The sequence below is a fragment of the Pyxicephalus adspersus genome, chromosome 11, assembly GCF_032062135.1.
Source record: "Pyxicephalus adspersus chromosome 11, UCB_Pads_2.0, whole genome shotgun sequence".
NCBI lineage: Eukaryota > Metazoa > Chordata > Amphibia > Anura > Pyxicephalidae > Pyxicephalus > Pyxicephalus adspersus.
Genome location: NC_092868.1, coordinates 29562653 through 29587011, shown reverse-complemented (window position 1 = coordinate 29587011; position 24359 = coordinate 29562653). Strand labels below are relative to the sequence as shown.

Sequence of the window (24359 nt, the reverse complement as noted above, 5' to 3'; positions counted from 1 at the left end):
AAGAAAATCAAGAGTTACATCTACGATTTTACAGGCCTCAGCAGGTTAAATGGTAAACAATTATGGTTTCTTTGGAAGGGTTTCCAGGAGGAAGCCTTTTCTATCTATAGAGAACATGGCAGCATGGCTTAGGTTTGCAGAGTTGCATCTGAACAAACCACAAGACTTCTGGAGCAATGTTCTTTGGGCAGAGGGGACCAAAGTGGAGCTATCTGGTCATAAAACACAGTACCACGTGTGTATATACCAAGTACTGCATATTGGCACACAAACTCATAACTGTCAGGCATGGAGGCGCAGGGATGATGATTTGGGTTTTTTATGAAACAATAGGAATTGGGCACCATGCAGTCATTGGTCCTGATTTATTAAAGTTCTCCAAGGCTGGAGAGAATACACTTTCATCAGTGAAGCTGGGTGATCCAGCAAATCTGGAATGGATCTGGTCCAGGATTGAAAACATTTGTTAACAAATAGCTTGACTTTTAGGAAATCCTTTACTGGTTTGCTGTATTACCCAGCTTCACTGGTGAAAGTGTATTCTCTCGAGCCTTGGAGAACTTTAATAAATCTGGGCCATTGAGTCCACTATGAACCTCTCTGTTTACCAAAGTGTTCAAAAGACAAGTGTGGGGCCATCTGTGCAACAGCTAAGGTTTGTTCAAAATTGGGCCAAACAACAAGACAATGTTCCTGAACAAAGCAGAAAATCCAAAGCAGAAAGCCTGAAAAAAAAGAATTCAAGGTGTTGCAACTGCCCATTCAATATCTAGATTTAAACTAGATCCAAATGCTTTGGTGGGACCTGAAATGAGCTGTGTATAATTAAATGCCCAAAAACTTTATTGAGCTGAAGCAATGCTGTAAAGAGGAGAGGGCCAATATTCCTCCACAGCAATTTTGGAGGCTGATATAGTTATACAGAAAACATTGCTTTACGCTAAGCTATTGCTGCTTAAGGCGGTTTTACAGTTTATTGAATCATGGGTTGTACTTAGTTTTTCACCCACAGTTTCTCTGTTTTAGCCTAATTTTTGTTAAATTATTAATGGAACAGTGGAATCTGTTGTGTGTTGCTTTACAATTGAGGTCAGACTTTAAAACCTGCTAAAGAAGATTTTTTTATTATGCCTTGATACATAAAACCTACGAATTGAAATGGGGCGCGCTTTCTTTTTCACTGAATATATTTTTATTTTTTTCTGCATATGTATACCTTTATGTTTTTGACCATCTTTCTAATATAAGATAAGATAAGATAATCTTTCTTTCCAATTCTTATATTTTTATATTTCATTTTCATAAATTTTGCCCATTGGACATGGCCTAGGTTTGGCAACAGGTTGATATTTCCCTTGTGCCGTCTTCCATAAACCAGTGGCAATGTAAAAAGCTGTAAAGAGAAAAAAATGGTGGTGTGGGACCTTGCCGCCAAATATATGTGATATGCAGTAGAAGAAAGCTGCTATGCTGCAACTGAACAAGTTCATTTGAAACCAGTGAGAACTGTTAAGGCTCATTCAGCAAAATGTACTGTAGGATGGGGACACATGCAGGAGGCCTTTAAAGAAGAAACTTATTGACTCTGCATGCTGAAATGGGTTATCTCTAACTCTCTACAAATTGAAAGAATAATATATATTATACAACATATTTTATTTATTAAGATAAACGTATAAGAAAATGGTCTCTACATTAGAACAACATATTAAAAAAAAAACTAAATATGTTCCTTTGTTCAGGTAGTCGACGGGTTGAGAACATCTGACATACAGACGACTCCTGAATACGAACAGGGCTACCCTGCTCCCTCGTCTGCAGGATGGAGGCTCAATAGGGTGGAGGGGGCAGCTTGCATGACTTGCAGAAGAAATCTTTTTGCTAAACACTGCTGAGGTTGTGGGTGATCTTAAGAGATGAGTTTTTCTGTAATATCGTATCTATCCTAATAATATGTTGAGACATCTGTCCCAATTGCATTTATTAAAATAATGTACCTGTTTCGACTTGCATACAAATTCAACTTAAGAACAAAATTGCAGTCCCTATCTTGTATGTCCCCCCGGGGACTACCTGTACTGTGAAATATGTTTTCAATATCAGTTAAGTAAAGAAAAAACATTATAATTCACTATGCAGCAAGCGGGATCCCCTACAGTACGAATTTGTGGTGTTAACTGACTCAAAAAACTTGATGTGATAGATCTGAAGATTGTGACACTATATCTATCTAAAGCCACATACCATATGTGGTAAGCAAGTGCAAGGGTGTGAAAGGTTTGTCTCAGTATAAATACCCCAGAAAGAAAAATATAAAAGAAAAAACAAAGGAAGTTTAGTAAGTAGAAAAGTGCTAAATCTAATAAAATCTAATAAATTAGACTGATTTGTATAAAAGTATATCTTGTCTAGAAAAAAAGCAAACCTCTATGACTATTATAACAGTAATCATAAAGTAGAACAATTTAGAATATTGCACTTCATCAAAAGAATGCCAGCTACTGTGTCATGGAGTCCTGGTCCGTGTCCTCACAAATATTTGCAGCAGCAGAGTTTGCTAAGACTTTTTCTTCGGAAGGCATGGAAAAATGTTTCGTTGACATGTCAGTGCTAGCTGTATCGTGCATTAAGTTCATGTTATCAACACAGTGTTCTGTATTATTGGAATTGCCTTGTATGTTACTGTTATCTTTCACACTGTTCATTTTCCATGGGACACTTAGATATTTTTGGATCTCAATAGCTGGGCTCCTTCTGTTTGCATTATTGGCAAGTAATCTGTGAAACATCTGTAATGCCTGCCATGTGAACTGTCTCCAATGATAAGGAATATTTTGGGTAATATCCCCTGTGCTCTGCCAGTTAGTGAACTCTTCATACTGCTTGTCCTTCATTAATGCTGTGTCCCAGGGAAAGTACCCAGTGGAAATGCAAAACAGAAGGATACCAAATGACCAAACATCAAGACTGGAGTCAAGTTCAAGGGTTTCATTATCTTCTAAGCTACAAAGCTCGGGTGGTGAATAAGGGAGAATCCCTTTCATAGGAGACACCGGAAAACCTTCAAGTCGTGTTAATCCAAAATCTGCAAGCTTTATACAGTGGCAATCTTTATCAAAAATAAGAACGTTGTCTAACTTGACATCTCTGTGAACAAGTGCTTTGCTATGCATGAAGTCTAAAGCTTCAGCCAATTGCATGGCACATCGCTTTACAATTGTCTCGGGTAGTCCAACCTACAAGAAAAAACATGCAATTGTGAAATTAAATGTTATATGCAAATAAAAAAACTTTGGCAAAGCAATATTCACATTTAACAAACCAAAAAAAAGTATTTTAATTTCATACTGTTTCTCTCTTTTTATTTTTAATGCATCATGTTCCCTAATATAAAGAGGAAGAGCAATATCTGCTGGCAAAACCTATTTATCATCTGCAGAGGATTGCAAGTGCACAAATGGTATCTTTTCCATGTTCATTATTCTGCAGCCTTACTGTGTAGCAAATAGGCCCACTCCTACATGGCAATTTGTGTTTGCAGCCTGCTTTACTGAACCATGTGCACAGTTTTATAACTATGAGGTGAAACTTCCAGGCTCTTAATTTGATGTGTTCATTCACAAAAAAGAAAGTAGAAGAATAGCGTCCCTTTATGGCAAAAAAATAATCTAGCATAATTTAAAACTTTTTTTTTCATTCACTAAAACAAAGAGTGAATGTAGTAAATAAAAAGTGAATGAAATAAAAGGTTTTATATTTTAAGTTATGCTAGATTCTTTTTTTACCATAAAGAGCTGCTATTTTTCTACTTTCTCTTTTGTGTACTATTGGCTGGGCAACCACTTTAGTGGAAATTTTCTAATCTTATCCCTGCGGGATTGGCTTCCTCTCTTTCGAAATGATGTGTTCATTCAGCAATATGAGTATAAACATGAACTTGCTTGCAAGATTCAACCACAAACAGTGTATCCCTTTATACCTGTAAATTTCCAAACTTAATACCTCTATCATTATGTCTTCTGCCAATATTTTTATGATTTATGATCTGTCTATTTTCTACCGTTGACTGGAACAGCTTGTCAAAGTTTTTTTTTTTCCTTTCAACCTGATAGAGTACACTGGTCCACATATACTAACAATGAAAATGGACAAAGACTTTAGACTCTAGAAGAACAGGTGGAGATGGAAGTGTGGGTGAGCAAGTGGAGCGTGGACATCACATCACTGGAGGGTTCTTTTTTCTTGCAGGTAAAGCTGCCATAATGTGCAAAGAGGCTGTGAGTATTTGCACATTATGACAAACAGCTCATGCTCAATTTTATTTCACTTTATTAACTTTTTCCTACCATTATCATGCTATAGTTACTAGACTGTTGTATAGAAGATCTGCAACAGACCTGAGGAGGGAAACTCTGGACAAGTGTGACTTTAGGAATTGGGCTTTACTTCACTATTTATAAGGCATCCTAACAAATTAGAGAGACAATCCATTGCATAGAGGAAGCACAGGTTGAAGCAAAGTTGTGTTTTTTGGAGGGTTGGTTGGTGGAATTAGTGACTGAGGTATTGACCTTGGAAAATAGGCAGGCAAACCTTTAGGCTCAGAAGTACTGATGGTTATGTTACCTTTTAAACATAACTTTTAATTACTTTCAATAATTAAAAAAAACTTAGTTTGACCTAAACTATTGTCTTGTCTTTTTGGTGATTTAATAAAATGCTTGCACCCAGCTCCATGATGTAAACCCTAGCCCTAGATTCTTGTACATTACCTCCATCACCTGCGTTAATACACACATGCACACATTTTTCTTTACTCTATTACATTTCTGCTGCAACAAATACACTCCTTCTAATAAACTTAACAACACAATAAAATAAATCAACAAATAATATTCAACAGTGAGCATGCTAGACTCAAATTTAAGGGTTTAGATCAGTGATTCGTAACCTTTCTAACATGGGGGGACATCTTAAAAAAGTAACTTTCAGGTCTTCAGGGGACCCGTGATATATTTACTATATCCACAGCTCACTGTACATTAGTTTGCTGGCCAGTGGGAAGAAAATCACCTTTACAGACAGCCAAATAGATCATTAGTGTAAGTGGTATCTTGTTCAGGGAACCCCTAGCAACCTCTGGAGGAACTCTGGTTGTGAAACATTGGTTTAGATGGTTAGAGACATTAAACTGGAGGCTGATGAAACTGAAAATTGTTGTAATAACATAATTGTGTAAATATTCAAGCCAACTGTCCATGTGCAGATGAAATAAGTACACAGGAATTAGCTTTTTGCATGACTTGATATCTGAAGTGAATCTTCATGCAGTTCATTGTGTGAAGAAGTTCAACAAATTTAGTAATTCACCTTCAGTAACTTATACCCTCAGCATATAAATGATACTTGGAGGCTAGCCTTGCTGACTCCAAAAGTTTACATACAAGATTGTGTTTTACATCTTTATTTTTTTTAGACATCTTTTACTCACAATTGGAAACTAAATATGATTAACATTTTCCATATTAATTGAAAAACAAGTTAAGGTATGCAGTATGATCCCACACTTTGTGAGTAAACAGCCTGCCAGGGGATTAAGATATTCTAATAAAACTGGAGCAAACCGCAGCTGCTAATGACAAATAAACTAAAGATAGGAGATTAAGCTATGCAATAAAGTTCTCACCCTATAAGTGTGGGCAAAGCTTTGCACACAGCAAGCAAAATATAGTATTCATAGACTGTCTGAGATAAATTTAACTTGTATAGTATACTGATATCCATGAAAATCATTGGGGCTGATTCAGGTGATGCTAATGTAGTAATGCTGGCTAGCAGACATGTAGGTTATAAAAAGAAATCTTTAATCTGTTTGTAGTTACACGTGGTATGTTACTTCCTTTACAATGTAATCTCAATGGCTTTAATGTATTTTTTTAATAAATGTGCATACATTATTTGTTTACCTATTTACATACCTATTGCATGTAAAATTTACCTCTATGCAAATGTTGATAAATATAGAAATGAATACAGCTCTGTCTTTATTATTGCAACAATAATTAATTTTAATTCAAGGAGTGTTATTAATTGAATTCAACCTGGTACCAATCTAATGCAATCCCTGTATAGCAGGGCTCCCACTAAGGTGGGAAAAGCAGCACAAAGAGTTAGTTGTGCTGCAGCAAAGAGGCGCAGTGATAGGAGGAAAGATGAGGTCATCAGTTTTCTGCTTGTAATTTTTGCTATCCATTCACAGTTTGGATGGGGACCTATAGGTCTTACATAAGATTAGCAGAAAGAAATCAGGTCTTATGCCCCACCAGTCAATGTTAGTACCGGGTACAAAGAAATGCAAATCCTTTGGAAGGTAAAACAACTCTCATATTTGGATTTCCTATGTACATTAATCTGTTTGCCTGGACATCCCATTATTTAGAAGATTTGTCTATCTATGGAATTCCTTATTAAACAGTTTTATTGCAAACACATGGAAAGCAACCAATAAATCTTAGCATTGTTACCTTCTCTTACTAAATGTATATTGTTCAAAAATAAACCTATGTTTCTCCCAGTTATGTTTAAATTTACCTAGCAGTAAGGATTCTTTCTACAGTCCACACAACAAATGTTATATTCACCCATCTGTATTTTATCAAATTCAACTATCATGGTCAAAGTCTATTTTCATTACTTGTCTATTATTTTTAAAAGGATTCCCTAATTACTCACAGCATACCAGAGAGATTCCAATATCCTATAAGGTCTGGCAATTTAGCTACCATTATTGAATGGTTGATTTCCACAGTAGGTTGTACATACTATATTCCTCCATAATGTAGATAAAACAATCTACCATATTAATTTCAAATTAAATAAATTACTTTAATGGTATATTTATTTAAAATGTTAAAAGGTAAGTTTTATGATGATGTTACCTCTAATGTCTTACTTACAACTAATGTCTTTTCTTAGTTAGTTGTTTTCATCACTGCTAAGTGACAAATTGGTTATCCTGGATTTAAGACTCTTATCCTCTATCTTGGATTTTTTTTTAAACATAGGTAATACATTTCTTATCCCACAGTACTAACGTATAGATTAATTTTCTACCTTTGGTTAAAAATACTGTAAAACAAACTATAATAAATTGTTAGGAAAAACACCAACTCACAACATCCCAATTACATTTTAATCATTTTTACATCATAAATCACATTTTACATCAATAAACGTCTGGATTTATTTATGTTTTATAATCAGGCTGTAGGGGTTAACCAGAGCATATATTATCAGATTTTTGTTTGGATAAGCTAAATCTAAATTTTATATCTATATCTATTTCCAATGTTATTGTCAAATTAGGAATGAAAGGTTTTACACAACTAGACAGTTACTACTTGGCAGGGTCTATCATATCATTTTTCCAAACCTGGAGCTCACCCGATGCTACCCTACATACCAGTGCTACTTACCTAGAGTCGTTTCCAATAACAACACATGTCAGCTGAACTTCTTGCATGCAGTACAATGTCCATCCAGGTAAAAATGCTTACCCAGTTGGGAGGTTACTACTGACGTTCATATCATTCTTGTTGTACTCTCATATATCTAGTATTAGTTATCAGTCTTCTCAAGGATACACTTGGCAAGTTGCCTTTCTTCATCACATGGATTAAAATTTAAGATTTGTCACATATCTAAATGTGCTACTGTGATGGAAACCTCTGATAAACTATTAAACACATCATACTTGACCACCCAAACAATTTATTGCTTTAGATATCTTCTTTCTAACTGTCTTAAGAAATGCACACAAAATGATACCTTCCACCATGCATGGTTAGACCACCCTAGCCTCTATAGGCTTTTATCCCCCATATTTTTAGTGATCTGGCTGGTAAGCACTATCTGTGGTAGGGTGTCAACTCTGACTCCCTGCATTGTCTCTGTGGAGGAGCAGGGTTGTCAGGCTAGGGTCTCCAGATTTTGACTATAACAAAATACTGCTCCCCTTATTTCCATTTCTTAGAGGGGGTTTTTTTGTAACTTACGGAAGATAGAATCTAAACCTTCACTCCCAAATTATAATTATATTGAATTTCATCTCTTGTGGAGTATTTGGCTTTTTAGTGTTTATTTGTAGCATTTTCTGGTGAGAACAGAAGTATCAGGTTAAGTGTCAGACTGTACTTCCTTTGGCATGAGCTCAGACTTATATTACCAAGATGCTATCAGGATTACAATAAAGAAAACTACAGGCTTATTTAATTTACACTTTCACCCTACTCCAAAAGCTCAGACATAGCTCAGTAATTGCCTGTAAATTCAGGCAACAGAGACATTTTCTGTATAAAGAAACACGCTGATATTGGGTTGGAATTATTGTGCTTGCTGAAAATAAATAACATGACGCACATCTATTCAGGAACTCTCATCCCTGACTGGTTCTTGTTTACTCCTAGTGCTAAGTGGACATCAAAACAGCACCCTGCATTCAAAGTGTAATTGTGCAGATGGCACTGATGTCATTAGATCATTGTCACTTTGTGCATCATTAAAGAATTGCCCTCCACCAAATGAAAATCCATTGAGACAGAGGACCCAGGTGTCACCTGACCAACCTGGTGACTTTGCAAAAAGATAGGTATAATAAAAAGCAGAAATTACAGTGGGATTTTTTTTTTGCCCAGAGATAGATCTTCTAGTTTTCTTTGCACAGTAGTAAATTTTGTTTACTGCTTCGTGAAATGTCCCACATATGGGTTTTTAAAATATATGATTCTCCCTAGAAAGTTTAATTATTTAAGTCACATCCCGGGATATACTATCCCACATGCAGCAGAAATGATGATGAAAAATTCTGATGGAAAGGATTAGTTTAACAGATTCTGTGTGCTCAGGAATCAGGTAAAGTACAATAGTTGGGTTCATCTTTGTTTTGTTTAAATATTATCCTAATAACAAAATAATAATAAAAATCAAATATGTATCTGTTATGGGTGCATTTTCTCCCCTTTTTCTTCTATCCCAACAATTAAGTATTTAGAAAACATTTACAACAAACAATTAAATATGTTAATATTGAAAATTTCCCTTCAACACTAAATTTCCTGGCTGATAATAGTCTCCTCCAAACTGTTTTATTCACCTGCTGTTAAAATAGGCTCAGAAAATATTAATACACACAAATTATATAATAAACTCAGATAATAATAATCACAGATAATAATATTACACTCATATAATTTGCTCAGATAATATTATTATTATTAGCTAACAGCTTTTTGACAATGGACTCAAGGCAGGCAGTCTCCCCGTCAAGTATTAACCATGCTCAACACCACTTCATTTCCAGGATGAGAGGAATATAAGTATTATGGCTGTGGCTTTTATCCCACAGTATTAAAAAGATATATAGAAAGAAACCCACATAAACATGGGGCGAATATACAAACTGCATGCAAATAGCTGACCATGATTTGAATCTGGGACCCTTTCACTGCAAATAAAGAGTGCTAAGCACTTAGAGGTAGAGATACAGCTAACAAGGTACTTACTTTAGCCACAGTGATAGAATAGAGGTCTCCTGCAGGTGCCAGCTCCTGAGCAAATGAAAAATATTTGTTTGTTTCAAAGGCCACCGAAAATGTGTCAATGATATTGGGATGTGAGGAAAGGCACAAAGATACGCAGTATTCCATGAGAAAATTATCCTTCTTCGTCTTTGCCTTTTTCATTAACTTTAGTGCCATAACTTTCCCTGAAATCATAAAAATTTATGTGATTTTGCAATGTAATTCAAGTATTTAAAGTTCTTAGTTTGAAAACACATTAAAAAGCATGTAAAAATATAGACAATAGCAACTCTGTGGGACAGCCTACTGTTACCTTTGGTAATCATAAAAGTTTCTGCTCCAGGACAGCCACAGTAAGTATTTCTGATTCTTTCTATGGCTGAGGTTTATTATCAGGTTTAATTTTAGCCATAAGTTTCATGCATGCTTTGAAAGAGCTCAAAGTTTAAAGAGAAATATAAAACAAAATGTGTATTACTATTTGAACGTTTTAGGTGCTTTTTTTATTCTTGATGAATTCAATACTTATGATAATTCTATGCCAACCGGAAGCAATAGGCCCTGATGGTGGTCATAAATAGGACAGTGGTTTTTTAGAAAGCAGCCACTGTTGCTTAGTAGTGAAAGCTGTCCTCTGCCAGCATGATGTGGAGAAATATCTTTACTCTCTGTGGGGAAGTATTGTTTCCTACAGCTTACTGACAACTGTGGCTACTTTCTAAAAAAATTATAGACTTTATATATAATAAAATTATAAGCTTTATATATAATAAAATTATAAGCTTTTTAGTATTTTATTTAATACACCTGGAACAAATTAGGGTCACGTAAATTAAAATGTAATTTTTGTCTGCAGTCTAAAATTAACTTCTTAAATTTACACTCATTAAAGAATGTTTACTACAATGTGTTTCATACACACCTGAAAAAAAAAACAGCTTGTGTTATGACTATCTATGAAAACATGATCACCTACAAAGTAAAACATTGGTGTATTCCATAACAATGTGAATGGATTTTCATTTGTTTTCAAACTGCACTGAAAGTCAAAAGTTGCTTATTATAAGATTCAAAGACTTTTCTTTCTAGGTTAGACCCATAATTATGAACAAGACCCATAATTATTCTAATTTTGTTATTGATTATATCTGGTATTTTTAATTGATGGGGAACATAAGAGGGTATATGCTCTTTAAATTACTTTAAAAACTTTTAATAATGCTCAATAATGTTTGGTAAGATTTGGGACCATTGTTTTTCTATTTTCACTCAAATACTACATATTGCTGTTTTCATGATGACCACAAGATGGCACCACTGTATATAGTACAGTAACCAAAGCCAAGCTGCCAACTGGAATGCACCTGGTGTGCTATTCTGAGCAGATAGTTGCATCAGTAGTTGGAAAATTATCCTTTGCTGAATGTTAGTTCATTAAGTAAGGGGGGTGCATATGATCTTGTTAATTAATGATAATATTCATAGAAAGTGGCATGGGAATGTTGCCTGAAATGTTTGACATTCCTGGGTCATGTCTGTACTATGCTCCCCGGAGAAATGAATGAACAGTTGTATTTCCCAGCATATTTTTACCATAAGTTAACAGTTGTTCACTACACATTGCCTGTTTCCTACATACATCTGGAATGGCGACCCCTTCAAGTTTAGTATTCTGCAATCATGTACAGTCAATTAAACAGAATATTTTAAACAATCTGAAGATATGAAAAGTTGAAAATAAAAATGAGTCAATTAGTCCAAGGCAATTTATTATAACATGTGCGGCAGGGTGCAAGGGTGGCATTGCAATGCAATTTCAAATAAGCTGCAGGACATTTTGAAAGAATCATATTCATTTAACTTGAATGGCACCTTCTGGGTAAGACATTTAAAGTGTGTATCAGTGCACTGTGTGTTTTATGTTCTCCTTTCCTGTAACACTTCAAAGTGGTAAAGAACACAGTCACAAATTGCTTTCATTGTCTTATGGACTGTTGCAATCTCAAATATGACGCAGACAGTTGAGAAGGCATGTCTGGTATTGCCCTACAGCATTCTACAGGAGGTCTTGTGCACGGCAAAATGGGAGAAAACATTTTATAGAAATAACTGCAAGATAGAAGGGCACAAGAGTAGACATACCACCTTCAAATCTGGATTCTAAAAGGACTGACATATAGCCGACCATCAAAATAAATGGAGCTTTTATCAGGGGGCATAGGGCTACCACTAAGTAGTAATGCCAAGAGGGCATGAACGTCGTGCATTGTGTAAAACAGTTATGATCAGTGGTACAATACCCTACTGGCCACCAGTGTAAAGTGCTATACACTGCAGAATAAAGTCATTACAAGTAGTGATGTAGCAGACAACCTTCAAAACTTTCTACAAGGCTCTAGCTGCCTGGAAAACCCAACAATTCCGGCTTCCCTTGTTTGTGCCCAGGTCATGTATGGTTATGTTATCACGACATGGCCAATCAAGATGGCCAAAGATCATCTGTAAGAGGAAGAATAGAAGAAAGATAATGGCACCAGGCATTGGAACGCAAACAGGTAAGTTGGCCAGGTTTAGTTCTGCTTTAAGAAAGCAGCTTTGGGGGACCAGTTTCAAGAAAAAAGGAAGCTTGTGGGAATAAGGTAAATATTTTATCCCTCTTCCTATCCCCATTGGCACTGCAAAGGTAACTTTTTGTTAGTACACATTGGTCTTGGCACTTCCAGAAGAAACCACATACTGTATATCATCTTTTATGGTATAATTGCCTTGAAGCACTTGTATATTAGCCCTGTTTGATTTATATTGTATAGGATTCTAGCTTCTGTTATTCCAAAAATAAAAGTATGGGCTCACAGGTGCAGGGTTCCTCCCTACAAATTCTTTTTTGTTGTAATGATTCTACCTAGGCTTGTAGCTTTATGATCTAATTTTTATACTTTACCTTATTTATGTATCTATTTACCTGTGCTGCAAAATCATTATGTATTGTAAACTGTTAATGTAATGTTATCCACTATAGTCTATGTTGTACTTTGAAAGACGAAGGAGCTATATAAGTTAAAGAAAAGAAGAATATACTTGTAAAGCCCCAATCCTGATGGTGCTCATCCTTTTCGTGAACAGCTGCAACCTGTCCATTGGCAGTTTATAGCTGATGGATGAGTAGTACCGCTAAGACACAAATCTTCACCAATCTCTTGTTCCCATAGAGCTCACAGCAGGGAGGCAGATGTGATTTCTATTTCTGACACAAACATGAAGATTTTTAGATGCACCGCTAGTTCTGTTCTGTGCAGTGGTTTACGTAGCGGTGAGCTGAGTTGGGTTCTTTCTGTGCTAGGAAGGTGGTGACCCAGCTTCCTGCTAATGTGCCAATGTAAGCTGTATACTAAAAATAGTTACCAGGTATCCAGAGTCCAGACTCCTCCCACCCACTGGGCCCTAGGTACTTATGTAGGTCAGTTGCTGTAATTCAGCTAATAGTCATAGGAATTTTACTTCCAGAGAGACACCACCGGGTACAGTGTGCATTCTTGCGCACCAGGAGAGAGACTTAAGGAGACTGTACCAGGAGACCTAAGGAGACTGTACATTAACTGGCTCAGAGCCAGAAACTAGCATAGCGGATAATAATTAAATCAAATAGAGCTGTATATAAAGCTACAAGGCTGCTGCTGCCCCCATCTGCATCATGTTTCTTTTCAATTGGAAAATACAATTCACTACTGAATAAATCATTTAAAGCACATTTAATTTAAATGTTACAATGTGACTCTAGTTTCTTAGATCAATTTTGAACGTTTATAGTACAACATATGTCTAAAAATCTTGTGCAGATATAGTACATGATTACTGGCTGAGATACCTCCGTCCCTGGCATGTATGCACTCTAACCAGTAAAAACCAATGATGAACAGCCTAAGCCAAGCACAGCATTAAAGAATGTATAATTAAAGAGGACAAGCTAAAAAAAAAGAGACTGGTTGCTGTAAGGTGGAGAAGGTAGAAGAAAGGACAGTGACATGACAAGTGCCTTGGGAAACCATTGGGACACTTAGCACAATTGTCAACTTCTGGGGTGGAAGATGGACAGACACTGTGGATAGTGGTGAACACAGTTTCAGATGCTGCCATCCTGCAGAAAAAATCACCAGCAGAAAATGTTGGTAAGGTCAAATAGGAACAATAATTCCACTAATAAGGAGTGGCTCAGTTTGGTTCAGGATGAAGGACCTGTCTCAAGGTTTGCTTCTTTAGTTAACTGAGTCTAATTGGGAGAATTTGTGGAAAAGGTGTTGGGTGACTAAGAACATGGAGTTTTAATGCCAGTTCTGTGAATGTGGGAATGTACAAATTGCATACTTTATTTATTATGATTAACAGCGAGAAATATTACTGAAACTGGTCTTGAAGGACCTAACAAAGGGATCGAGCAAAAGAGAGAATAACCTTGAGATCAAGGCTGGATCATGGTATTTCAAAGTTCTTACTATTGGACAATTTCATCAGTGAAGCTGGGTGATCCAGCAAACCTGGAATGGATATGGTCCAGGATTCAAAAACATTTGCTAGCAAATAGCAAACGACTTTGAGCAATCCATTCCAGGTTTGCTGGATCACCCAGCTTCACTGATGAAAGTGTATCCTCTCCAGCACAATGTCTCTTTATTTAAAGCATGGTGATTTGGTAAAAAGACAAGTGCTTACAAAGTATTCCCCATTAACCTCAGTCATGCACATAAAATACCAAAATTAAAGATAAAACTGCCTTACTTACAGATAAATGTCAAGATAAATTTGAGGAAGGATAATTTGTGTATTAGTGTTAGTTGTGTATACAGTACCTGATCCCATTTTCTGTATGGAATGGTTTGTGTTTTCTTGTTTTCATACTTTCTGTTTTTGAATGTTCTGTATAGACATGTACATAGTCTAGACATAGACATGTACATAGTCACATCTTACTTATTAACACATATGAATAACTAACCTTAACACATACGTAATTATTGCATACGTCACTTGATTTTTATATTGGTTAATCAGATTTATATGCATTGATGTTCACACAATAAATAATGTTAATATGTACTTCAATTATTCAATCATATGAATGTAAACAAGAAACCTTTTTAAATTAGTTATTTGAAGTGAAGTTTTACATAATTTTGTGTATGAGCATCCACAGCTTCTTTCAATTATGTTACTGCCACATCTTGAAGTAAGCTAGTGATGCCCCTTCTGTTGAGTAGACGTATGCTTATCTGAAGTTGAATAAACGGAAATTACAATAAATAGGATCGCAAAATCTTTGTTGTGCCGGCTCCCTTTTTGTAATATAACTTATCCCATGTACTTTAGTGGGAACACATTAGAAAATAATATTAGTCATAGAATATACGGTGTTACAAAATAAAGAATTTGTTTTACCTGTAAATAAAAGCACAATAATATATAGCATCTACTAAAATCTAAAAAAAATAATAATATGACAATCTTTCCCAAGTCTTACCTTGTAGTTTGTGTTCAGCTTGTATTACATGTCCATAAGAGCCACTTCCCAGCTCCTTCAATAAACGGTATCTCTCTTTTAGCTGTATATGTTGCAGACTCTTTGATGTAATATGCATCATTTGCTGTAGGATCTGCTCATTTTCATCCATTACATATATTTTAAAAGATTTACGAAATAAGAACGCCTGTCTGTTGTAAAAAAAAAAAAAAACTTTAAGTATAGAGAAAACAAAAGTGTCACAGAACTGATAAATAATAAATGCGGTCAAATACACTGGTGCATGAGTGATGATTTAGTAGATCATTTTTCCTTTTGAGTCCAGCTATTACAGTGACAATTTGTTCTCCATGGGGCACTGTTCCACTAGAGTTTGTGAGTCACTCGTCATTTATTTCAAGTGAGCAAGCATTTGGGCATCTTCTCAATGCTTGGTGACTTAAGTTCATGGTATACCAAGCCTTAATTACTGTATAATATTGATATTCTACCATGCAATAAATATTTTCATCAATGTTTCTAAACATAAGTTATTTGATTGATTTTTTGGATCTGTGTAAAAAGTAAAAATAATGGGTCTATTTAGAAAGCAGTAAATCTGACATTCACTGAAACATTCCCTGGTGGAGAATCTACCAGGTACATGTGTTTCAGTAGCAGTAATTGATTTTTCTCCAGTGAATATTTCAGTGAATGTCAGAATCACTGCTTTATAAACAGATCCATGTAATAGATGATAGGTGTGTTAGCTTATAGTAATAAAACCAATCCAGCTTTTGCAGGACTTCAAATATTTTGTTGTAATACATTAATTTATTTTGCCTGAATGCTAATAATGTATATACAACAGCAGCAGGTAAAGTTTAAAACAGTGCAGCATCCACAATACATATTCAGCAACCCTTTTTATTTGGTTATATTTTTACTATGTTGAATATTTCCTAAATGTACACATTATTACTGATGTTTGCACTTCCCTAATAAAAAGTGAAAAACGGCTGAGCAGGAAATGGGTGACAGTTTACAGGACATAATTATAAAGCATGAATTTTGATTTTCACTAACCATTCACTGTTGGTGAACCAATCCCTGTCATTAAAAATACTTGAAAAAATATCCTGCAATAAATGCCTGAATGTTAGTTTTACTGCTTTTTAAATATACCCCTGTGTAATCAGATTGTGGAGAATTAATCTATGTCATGTATTTCAGAAAGTATATTAAGTATATTGTATAAAAAAGTAAGGATTATAACAACTCAAATGGTGTTTTAAATTCAAGTGTATATAAATCCTTGAACAAAATGTAACATATTGCACATTTTCAGTACTTAGATGTAGTTGATTTTCACCACGTAATCATTCAGGTAACACACTACTGGCATACAGTGACAATACTCATTCATCGTACTGTATTTATGACATAGCAGAACTGTCACAGTAGGACATTTAATATTTACTTTACAATAATTTTAAAAATAGGGGGATGGGGGTTGGAAAGAGAGCCATTATAAGCAATGTTGATGATAGATGCAAATTCAACATATATTCTATATAATTACTGTGGGAAGATGCCATATGTGACAAAGATTTATTGAACCCATGGTAATGCATATATAACAAATAGGGAAAGTATAAAGGGTTTAAGTATGTTTATATTGTGAATACTTTTTTTAGCTATGATTTTAGTGCACATTGCACAAAAGGACAGTACTGTCAGTTTAACAACATTGATGATTTTAGTTAGGCTGTATGGCAATAAGTAGCATCTAATTACCTTGATAGTTTATTTACATTCTGTGCAAACAAAATGAGAATTTCATGTTGTTAGACTATTTCCAAAAGTTTAATTCAGCAAAACAAGTTCATATGGCAAAGACATCACCAAAGCAGAAGCACTATTTTTCTTTTAAAGATGTATGGCTTCATATTGACTTCAATAGTAAGCACATACTTGTAGTGCGGCCTAGAAATACTTACCATATTCAGCCTTTTCAGTACTTAACGCGATGTATGAAATCTCTTTTTCCAGGCAACGTGACGAGCATTGGAATAGTTGAAAATTGTGTTTCTAGGACACACTAGATGTGATTTCCCTTTATGGTGGCCATACATGCTCATTATTGTTAATCCTCAAACTGATGTAGAAAACAAAACAGAAAAGACAGATCTGCTGTGTCAAAAGCAGCACGAAGGTTAAGATGGATAAAAATAGAGCACAGATCTGAAGGCTTGGCTTTGTGACGATAGTATTGACTTAATGAAGAGGAGTTTCTGTACAGTAAGCACAACAGAGAATATTTACACTGAAAACGATCTAGGGTGCTGGAAAAAAAACTATTTTCAAGATAATTATAGCAATAGACTACAGTGACATTTTTAAAATTCAGAAGTAGAAAAATATTGCCCTGAAAAGAAGAGATATTACACCTACCTGCCCACTACCTACACACCTATCTTTCTTCAAGACATTGGTAGTACCCTGAGCTCTCATTTTTTGTAAATGTGGGATCCCTGGTTCCCTCATCAAGCATTGTGGCCTCATTTATTATGAAGCCATGCAGTGCAGTTATTCCTCCCAGTCACAAATAGGTTCCCCTCTGCCAACTCATCCAAGCTTATCACCCCTGTAAAATATGTTTCTACTAGTCCACAATCATCTAATGCTCTATCCCTGCCCACAATTATATCCTATTCAACCTCCTCTCCTTTCACATGGTCATTGATCAGCTCATGCTGCCTCACTGTGCACCATAACAATATGTCTTAGGATTTTCAATGATTGCTGGAATAAACAAGGAAAAGTGTTCCCAATGCCAATTCTCTATGTTCATCATAATGATAATAATAAAGTTGCCACAAAGGAGGAGACAGGTTTTCTCCTGCCAGGAAGCTCTAAATTACTTGTTGTAGCTTCTGTAAAAAGTGAAATCAAATGAAGCATTTTTTGTATATTACTTACAAGCCTGTGCATCTGTGCAACACTGAAAGAAATGATGGAGTTTAACTTAAGTGGCCAGGCAGATATGTGCCAGCTAATATTTCTAGGGAGACCTTATTGCTGTTATTCTACCTTAAGTTACACAATGCTGACAGTACTGTCCGTCTCCTATTCTCCTGCTCTTAGCCCTTTTGGGTTTATGAAAACCTGCTGAGCAAACAGGGAAAAGCCAAATAAAGCCACCAAAATGTGTTGGCTTAGATGCAAACAGTCTTAGAATATTTTTTATAAGAAACATAAGCTACACCTATCATCACATCTAATATACTTCTATACCTTCTTTAATAAAAAGAGCTTTTAATTTTTTCGGCAACCTATGTGAAGGTAACATTCCTACAATCTATTTAAGTAGACAATACCTAAGTCTCTTTAACCATAACAATCATTCCCCCAGAATGAGTAGCATTATGTATGGGGCTTGCTTTTACATGGCATTTGTTCATAACACTACTGTATTTCTCTCCATACAAACCAATGAGAATGTAGAAGCAGTTTGATTCAGTATAGTAGGATAAAGTCAGATGCACTTGCACTTGTTATGAGGTCACTTGCACTTGTTATGAAACGTAAGAAGAAGTTTTGGAAGCATCCCAAACTATTCTATTTTTGTGTATAAAAGGTTTTTAAATAATTTCAGTGTTGTGAAAGCACAGCAAGACTAGGCTATAGCATTAGAAGAAGAGTAAAAAAAAAACAAAAAAAACCGTGAGTCGCCAGCAAGCATCCACAAAAAATGGTGACAGTAATTTGCTATGACTACAGTGCCCTGTAAACAGTTGCTAATACTTACCTTCTCACCTCTGACTTAATCATAGGTCCTTACTAAGTGGATGGGCTTGGGGATGATACGATCCCTCTGACAATCTCATTGCAGATGACTGTATGGCAGTAGCAGCTGCAGCTACACAAAGAATACTCGATCTGGCAAAATTCCCAAAAATAGAACAGTATTTCCTCAAAAAGAGATTGTGATATCATGTTTATCAACAATACTTATCTTCCATAATACTTCCTTGGACAGCTACTCTACCCAGAGATTATGATGTACAGTGATAGCTGGCTTTAATGTGTCCAAATGTAAATTAACCTCTTCTGTCCTGTGTTAACTGTATTTTATCTTGATAACTCATAATTACCAGCTCCAATGATTATAATATTTTGTTTCCTCATATTACCTTTTTCACATTTACAAATAGATTAGTAACCACCTTTTTCTAAAATGTGATTTTTAAGCTTTGGATAGTAAGGAGGAGGATTTCAACCTGTATTGAAGTTTGCATTGTTGGTGAGATACTTCTTCATTTAAGGAAGTGTGGGAAAAATATCCCCAACAGTAGATTATCTTTCCTGATAATCATCCTAATAGGAGGCATTCTTCCCACCAACCTTCAATTAGTTCATTTTAACAGACGTTCCCTCAAACCCAAAGTATATTTATAGGTTTTGTCTGGGATAAAAAGGTAAGAAAGGCTTGTAACAGGGGTAGAGTATAATAAAATGTATCAGTACATCTTGGAAATGCTTTGCTTCCATTGGGTTCAATAAAAGCTGAATATGCTACTTCAGGTTCAACCCATACCCCTGTAACTGTTTTTCATGAATTCATGAACTAGGAAAAGATTATGTAAAGATATAAATGCATAAGTACAGTAGGCTGAAACTGACAATATTTCTGCCATGTAGAAAGGAATGGTGTCACCTGAGCAATGAACAGCAGATAGGGACTATGTTGTCAAAGGTCCAAGCAGTACATAAGATTATATAATGACTGCAACACACAGTTTGTATTGGTATGACTGATTCTAATATTCTAGGCTTTAACAGTCGGCTCAGACATGCTGATCTGTACACATACCTGGGCCTAACCTGTAAAATCTCATACATATAGTGTTTTTGTAGAAGAGACGCTTAGGTCACGAATAAGGCCACCCAGTAACTACTGTAGCAACAATCAAACCAAATTTCACAGGGGAAACTTGATATATTGTGATATGTAATGTCACAAGTCTGTTATGAAGGAATACTGCCAGACAAAATTGCTGAGTAACCACATGTATTACATTGATGACTGCACAGTCACAGAGTGAATATTTTATTTCTTGTAGTAGTAACAGTTGTAGGGGTGCTGATGGAATCATCATCATAATCAAAAATGTGCTTGCTTTATGAACTGCTGCAGATGTTTAAATGAAGGGTATTTTTACTGCAGCTAACTTTTTCATTCTCAACTACCTAATAACGCTAGACCTTCATATGATACCTGCAATTTAGACAGGGTTACATGATAGCTGGACTGCCTGAGAACCAATGCCCATAACAGACAACCCCACTTCACCTTTATGCTGGAAGGGTACACAAGCAGAAATCTCTACTTTAAAAGTAGACTCTATTCCACAAGGATGGATGTATATGTGGAGGTGCCCAGTATAGCCTATAACCAAATTAGGTGTGATATAAACAGTTTTTTTATTGTCTATGAAACAAGAGCCTTAATTAATCACATATATAACTTTACATATATGCACAGCTTCCATACAATGGTCACCAAGTAGAAGGAACACCAGGATTCAAAAGAAAAGTCTTGGACTTTATCCTGATAAAGAATAGGAATGATCTATTTGGAAGACATCCTTTAGTATTTTATTATAAGCATCGGGTGCCTGGAAAAGTAGAATAAGTATCAACCAATGGAGCACTTTAACCAGAGTTGTTTCTAAAATGTAGGTGTATATTTGGGAATTCTAAGCTTTCTGAAGGTAAATGGCCACTGTAGGTGATCAAATTACCCAAGCAAAGTATTATAAAATAGCTGTTTTGGGATCCACAATGATAATGGCAAAAAAAGATGTGTCAATATTTATGAGGTAGGTAGAAAATAAATTACCCTACATATTTTACATTTCTTGGAAGTCCGTTTATCAAATCCAAGTTTCCAGGTCTGCAGCATTTAGAAGGGTTTTCTTTTCTACAGTTATCATTTTTTTGTAATATGGATAACACTATATGCTGGTCTGGGAACAGCAAAAAGTAGATGAGATCTAGCAATTTAGCAACCCGTCAATTATACATTGGGTGTAAACAGTAGCAGGGACTATGGCAAGAAAAAAAGTAAGATAGAAAATGATTTTATATAACAGGTGCCAACTCTAATTTAAATATTACTTTTGGGTAGACTGATCTTTTCACATATGGGAAATTAATGGAGCCAAACAGTATAGGGGTTTGGGTGTCAAGGTTGTGCAGTGATTTAAAAGGGATGTAGAAATAAAGTTCCCAATACCTCCTTCCATTTTTTTGACAATATATATGGTTACATACAAATAAAGTGTCTTTAGTAATGCTTGAAATACTGACTTGCAAGAAAAAAAAATGTACACAGTTTATGTAAGGATAAGATTCTATATATAGAATAATAGCTAGTTATTGGTACCTTCATGCTGGTAATGGTAACCTGAACAGATCAAGAATATATATATATATATATGTACTGTATATTCTTTACAGGTACTGTTTGGCCATAGGAACAGTTTTTTCTTCTATATCAAAGGTTTTACCTTTCTAATCATCATCAAGAACCAAGATATAGGTTCACACTGTTCACACTGTTTAATCAACGAAAAACTAACTAACTAACTAATGTTACCTTGAAACATCAACCACTTATGTGTTGTGACAATAAACAATACTGTCATGTTGTCACATAAACAATACTAGAGCAATGTGACAATCAATATATTAACTGAATTTATTACCAAGACAGGCAGGGGATTCTAGGTATCAGGGAAGGATTATCTGTCCTAGGCAAGGTCTTTAGGTACAGATATCAAAAGAAAATTATGACATAACATTCTCAAGATCTTCGAGACATGAATCAACCTTCTGTAATACTACGGTAGGATTTATTGGGACACTGGCCTAAAACAGGTATGCAGTCCAGGAATTCTACCTTCATATTCCTTTCCAACAAATGCTTGTTCTGGATCAGTATGTCAAAGTACTGAAACCAATGAAAAACAGACATCTATTATTCTTAAATTAAAATAAAGAAGGCAAATTCGATTTTTGTAAATGTCCCCTCTTAGGCTCTTCAACTCTGGCTTTTTGAAAAAAATTACCTTTGTTCTATTTATATTATATGATAATTAAACTGGATTAAGTTGTCTTTATCATTGCCTGTGTAGTGAAAGCAGGAGAGCAATTTCCACTAAAACAATACTGTTAGCTTTCACCACATAGATCAAGTAAAGACATTTTCCCGGTAGAATAGAATATTTTTGGCCAGTGTCATTACACTGTGCTTGACCCAGTTTGGAGCACACAATATTCACATACTTTATGGTGCAATGTCCAGCCCTGCACCAGGTTTGACGATGCTCATCCTGGAGCTTAAATTTTGAAATTATGAAAGTTATCACTCGGTACAAGGTGCTTGGATGTAGCCCTTGTAGTCTTTTGCACAGTTGTCCAGTGTAATCATGGGTATAGCAGCTGTTTTTTAATTGCCAAGTGCAGTCATGGAAAAAACATCCTTTTTCTCAGATGCCCAATGCAGTCAGCCTTCATTGTAACAACTTTTTTCAGACTTTTAAAAACAAATTATGGATTCTGGTGCAAGGAACTAAACTGGTACCATATACAGTCATGTTCCAGCCCTAGCTTCTGTGGCCAGTCAATTTTTTGCCAATGCTGCATTTTATGTGGGCGAGAAATGATGTATGATATGATATATTATGAATTGCAAGTGAAATGATAATGCTGTTAAATGGCGATTAATTTGCCATATTGACTGTTTCCTAAACTACACCTATTTTGCCATGGTACATACTGCTTTCTTTGCATAGCGTAAGCCTGTAGCCATAATGAAAATTAACACAATCATCTGTTATTGGTTTAAAGGCATGGGTAATGCAATATTTTACTCTGCAATACAGAAATATGAAATGCATAAATAACATCCAATATTTTCATGTATGCAAACAGCAGACAGTGTTTATATTTCATGAATGTGCATGCATTTCAATAATGATTATAAATGGCTTTTTAAAGTAATATAACTTGTGTTTTGATTTAGTGACCCTTTAATGCAACATTCTTTCGAGGTCTTACAGTATAAAGAAGACAATACAGCCGGGTGGTCTTAAAAAATCTTACATATGTGAGTTATTAATGTTATGTTGACAGGGCTAGCTTTAGTTTTGCACCTGCCTATAACCCAGTTAAGCCTGCTTCTTTGCTTGAAATACCATCATAGAAAAACAAAAGTACAACTAGAATCATACAGGGGTACAAATTTATGTATAGAAATGGTAAACTGTTGACAAGTATGGACCACATTTTCTTTTTTTGCAGAATAAATCATTTTGAACTTTTATCATACCGACAGTTAAACAAATCATTTTTGATATGTTATGATGTACCCATAAGCCAACCAATCACACATAATCTAAGTAAGCTTCCACCACTTACATTCGCTTAGTATGTTGATAGTTCATCCATGATTGGATAGTAAGAAAAGCTTCTTGACATTGCATTGGTAAACAAGGAATGTTACAAATTTTCAGATATAAAAAAATTGTATTTAAAAAAAATCCCTTTCATATAAATAGAGGCAAGATGATTATATAGCAAACAACTAGGCTGAAGCCTTAAACTTTTTAAAATAGACTTACCTTTTAAGTTTTCTTAAGTTTCTTTGCTGTAAAAGTCTTTCGTCTGAAAGTGAGGAGAGTTATGGAAGTTAGCTGAAGAATTGCAGTGCCCTGTATGTAAGGCTTGCTGATTTAAGCATTATCAGGAGTGCTGCTGACTTGGCTATTGTATGAAAAAGTGCTTCTCCAAGGCAGCTAAATCTATCTCTCCAAAGTGAGACCTTCTTGTTATATGCTGAACTCTAATTGACTTTCCTACACAGCAGAGCTGAAGCTAGTTCAAGCATTGTAAATCTTCTTTGCCATCCTTTACAGGCCTTTCTTTTTCTCTGCTGCTTTCTCTATTCCTTTGTGGCAAATGAATTAGTGTTGTGTGCCGCATCTTATTTGTCTATTTATGATGTGTGAGTGTATACGTAAGCCATTTAGACAGTTTGTTCTCTTGTGCTTTAGTCACACTATCTTTTCCTTCGGCCATGTCATTCACAAATCAATTCTTGTTGATTTCTAAAATTAGACAACAGTATTTGGCCTCTGTTGTGCAGCATCAGCTAACAACAAAGAAAAAAAATTGTCTAATAAGTATGGGGTCTATTTATGACAGTACAAAGGATGTGCTTC

At 35.3% G+C, this 24359-nt stretch overlaps 2 protein-coding genes across 2 annotated transcripts in view; one reads left to right on the top strand and one right to left on the bottom strand.

The window, feature by feature from the left end:
* The window catches only part of LOC140340870 (serine/threonine-protein kinase SBK1-like), a 79663-nt gene that overhangs the window by 15788 nt on the left and 39516 nt on the right, over window positions 1-24359 (top strand). The window contains exon 2 of the mRNA XM_072426293.1: window positions 4113-4248. The gene's annotated coding sequence lies outside the window, so the exon portion shown is untranslated. The remainder of the gene's footprint in view (window positions 1-4112; window positions 4249-24359) is intronic.
* On the bottom strand, window positions 1638-24151 carry LOC140340869 (serine/threonine-protein kinase SBK1-like). The gene is made up of 4 exons (XM_072426291.1): window positions 23760-24151; window positions 15091-15281; window positions 9561-9763; window positions 1638-3236 (listed from the first exon to the last, which is right to left on the bottom strand). Exons 2-4 carry the CDS (start codon window positions 15239-15241, stop codon window positions 2499-2501), a joined length of 1092 nt encoding a protein of 363 aa, XP_072282392.1. The 5' UTR covers window positions 15242-15281; window positions 23760-24151; the 3' UTR covers window positions 1638-2498.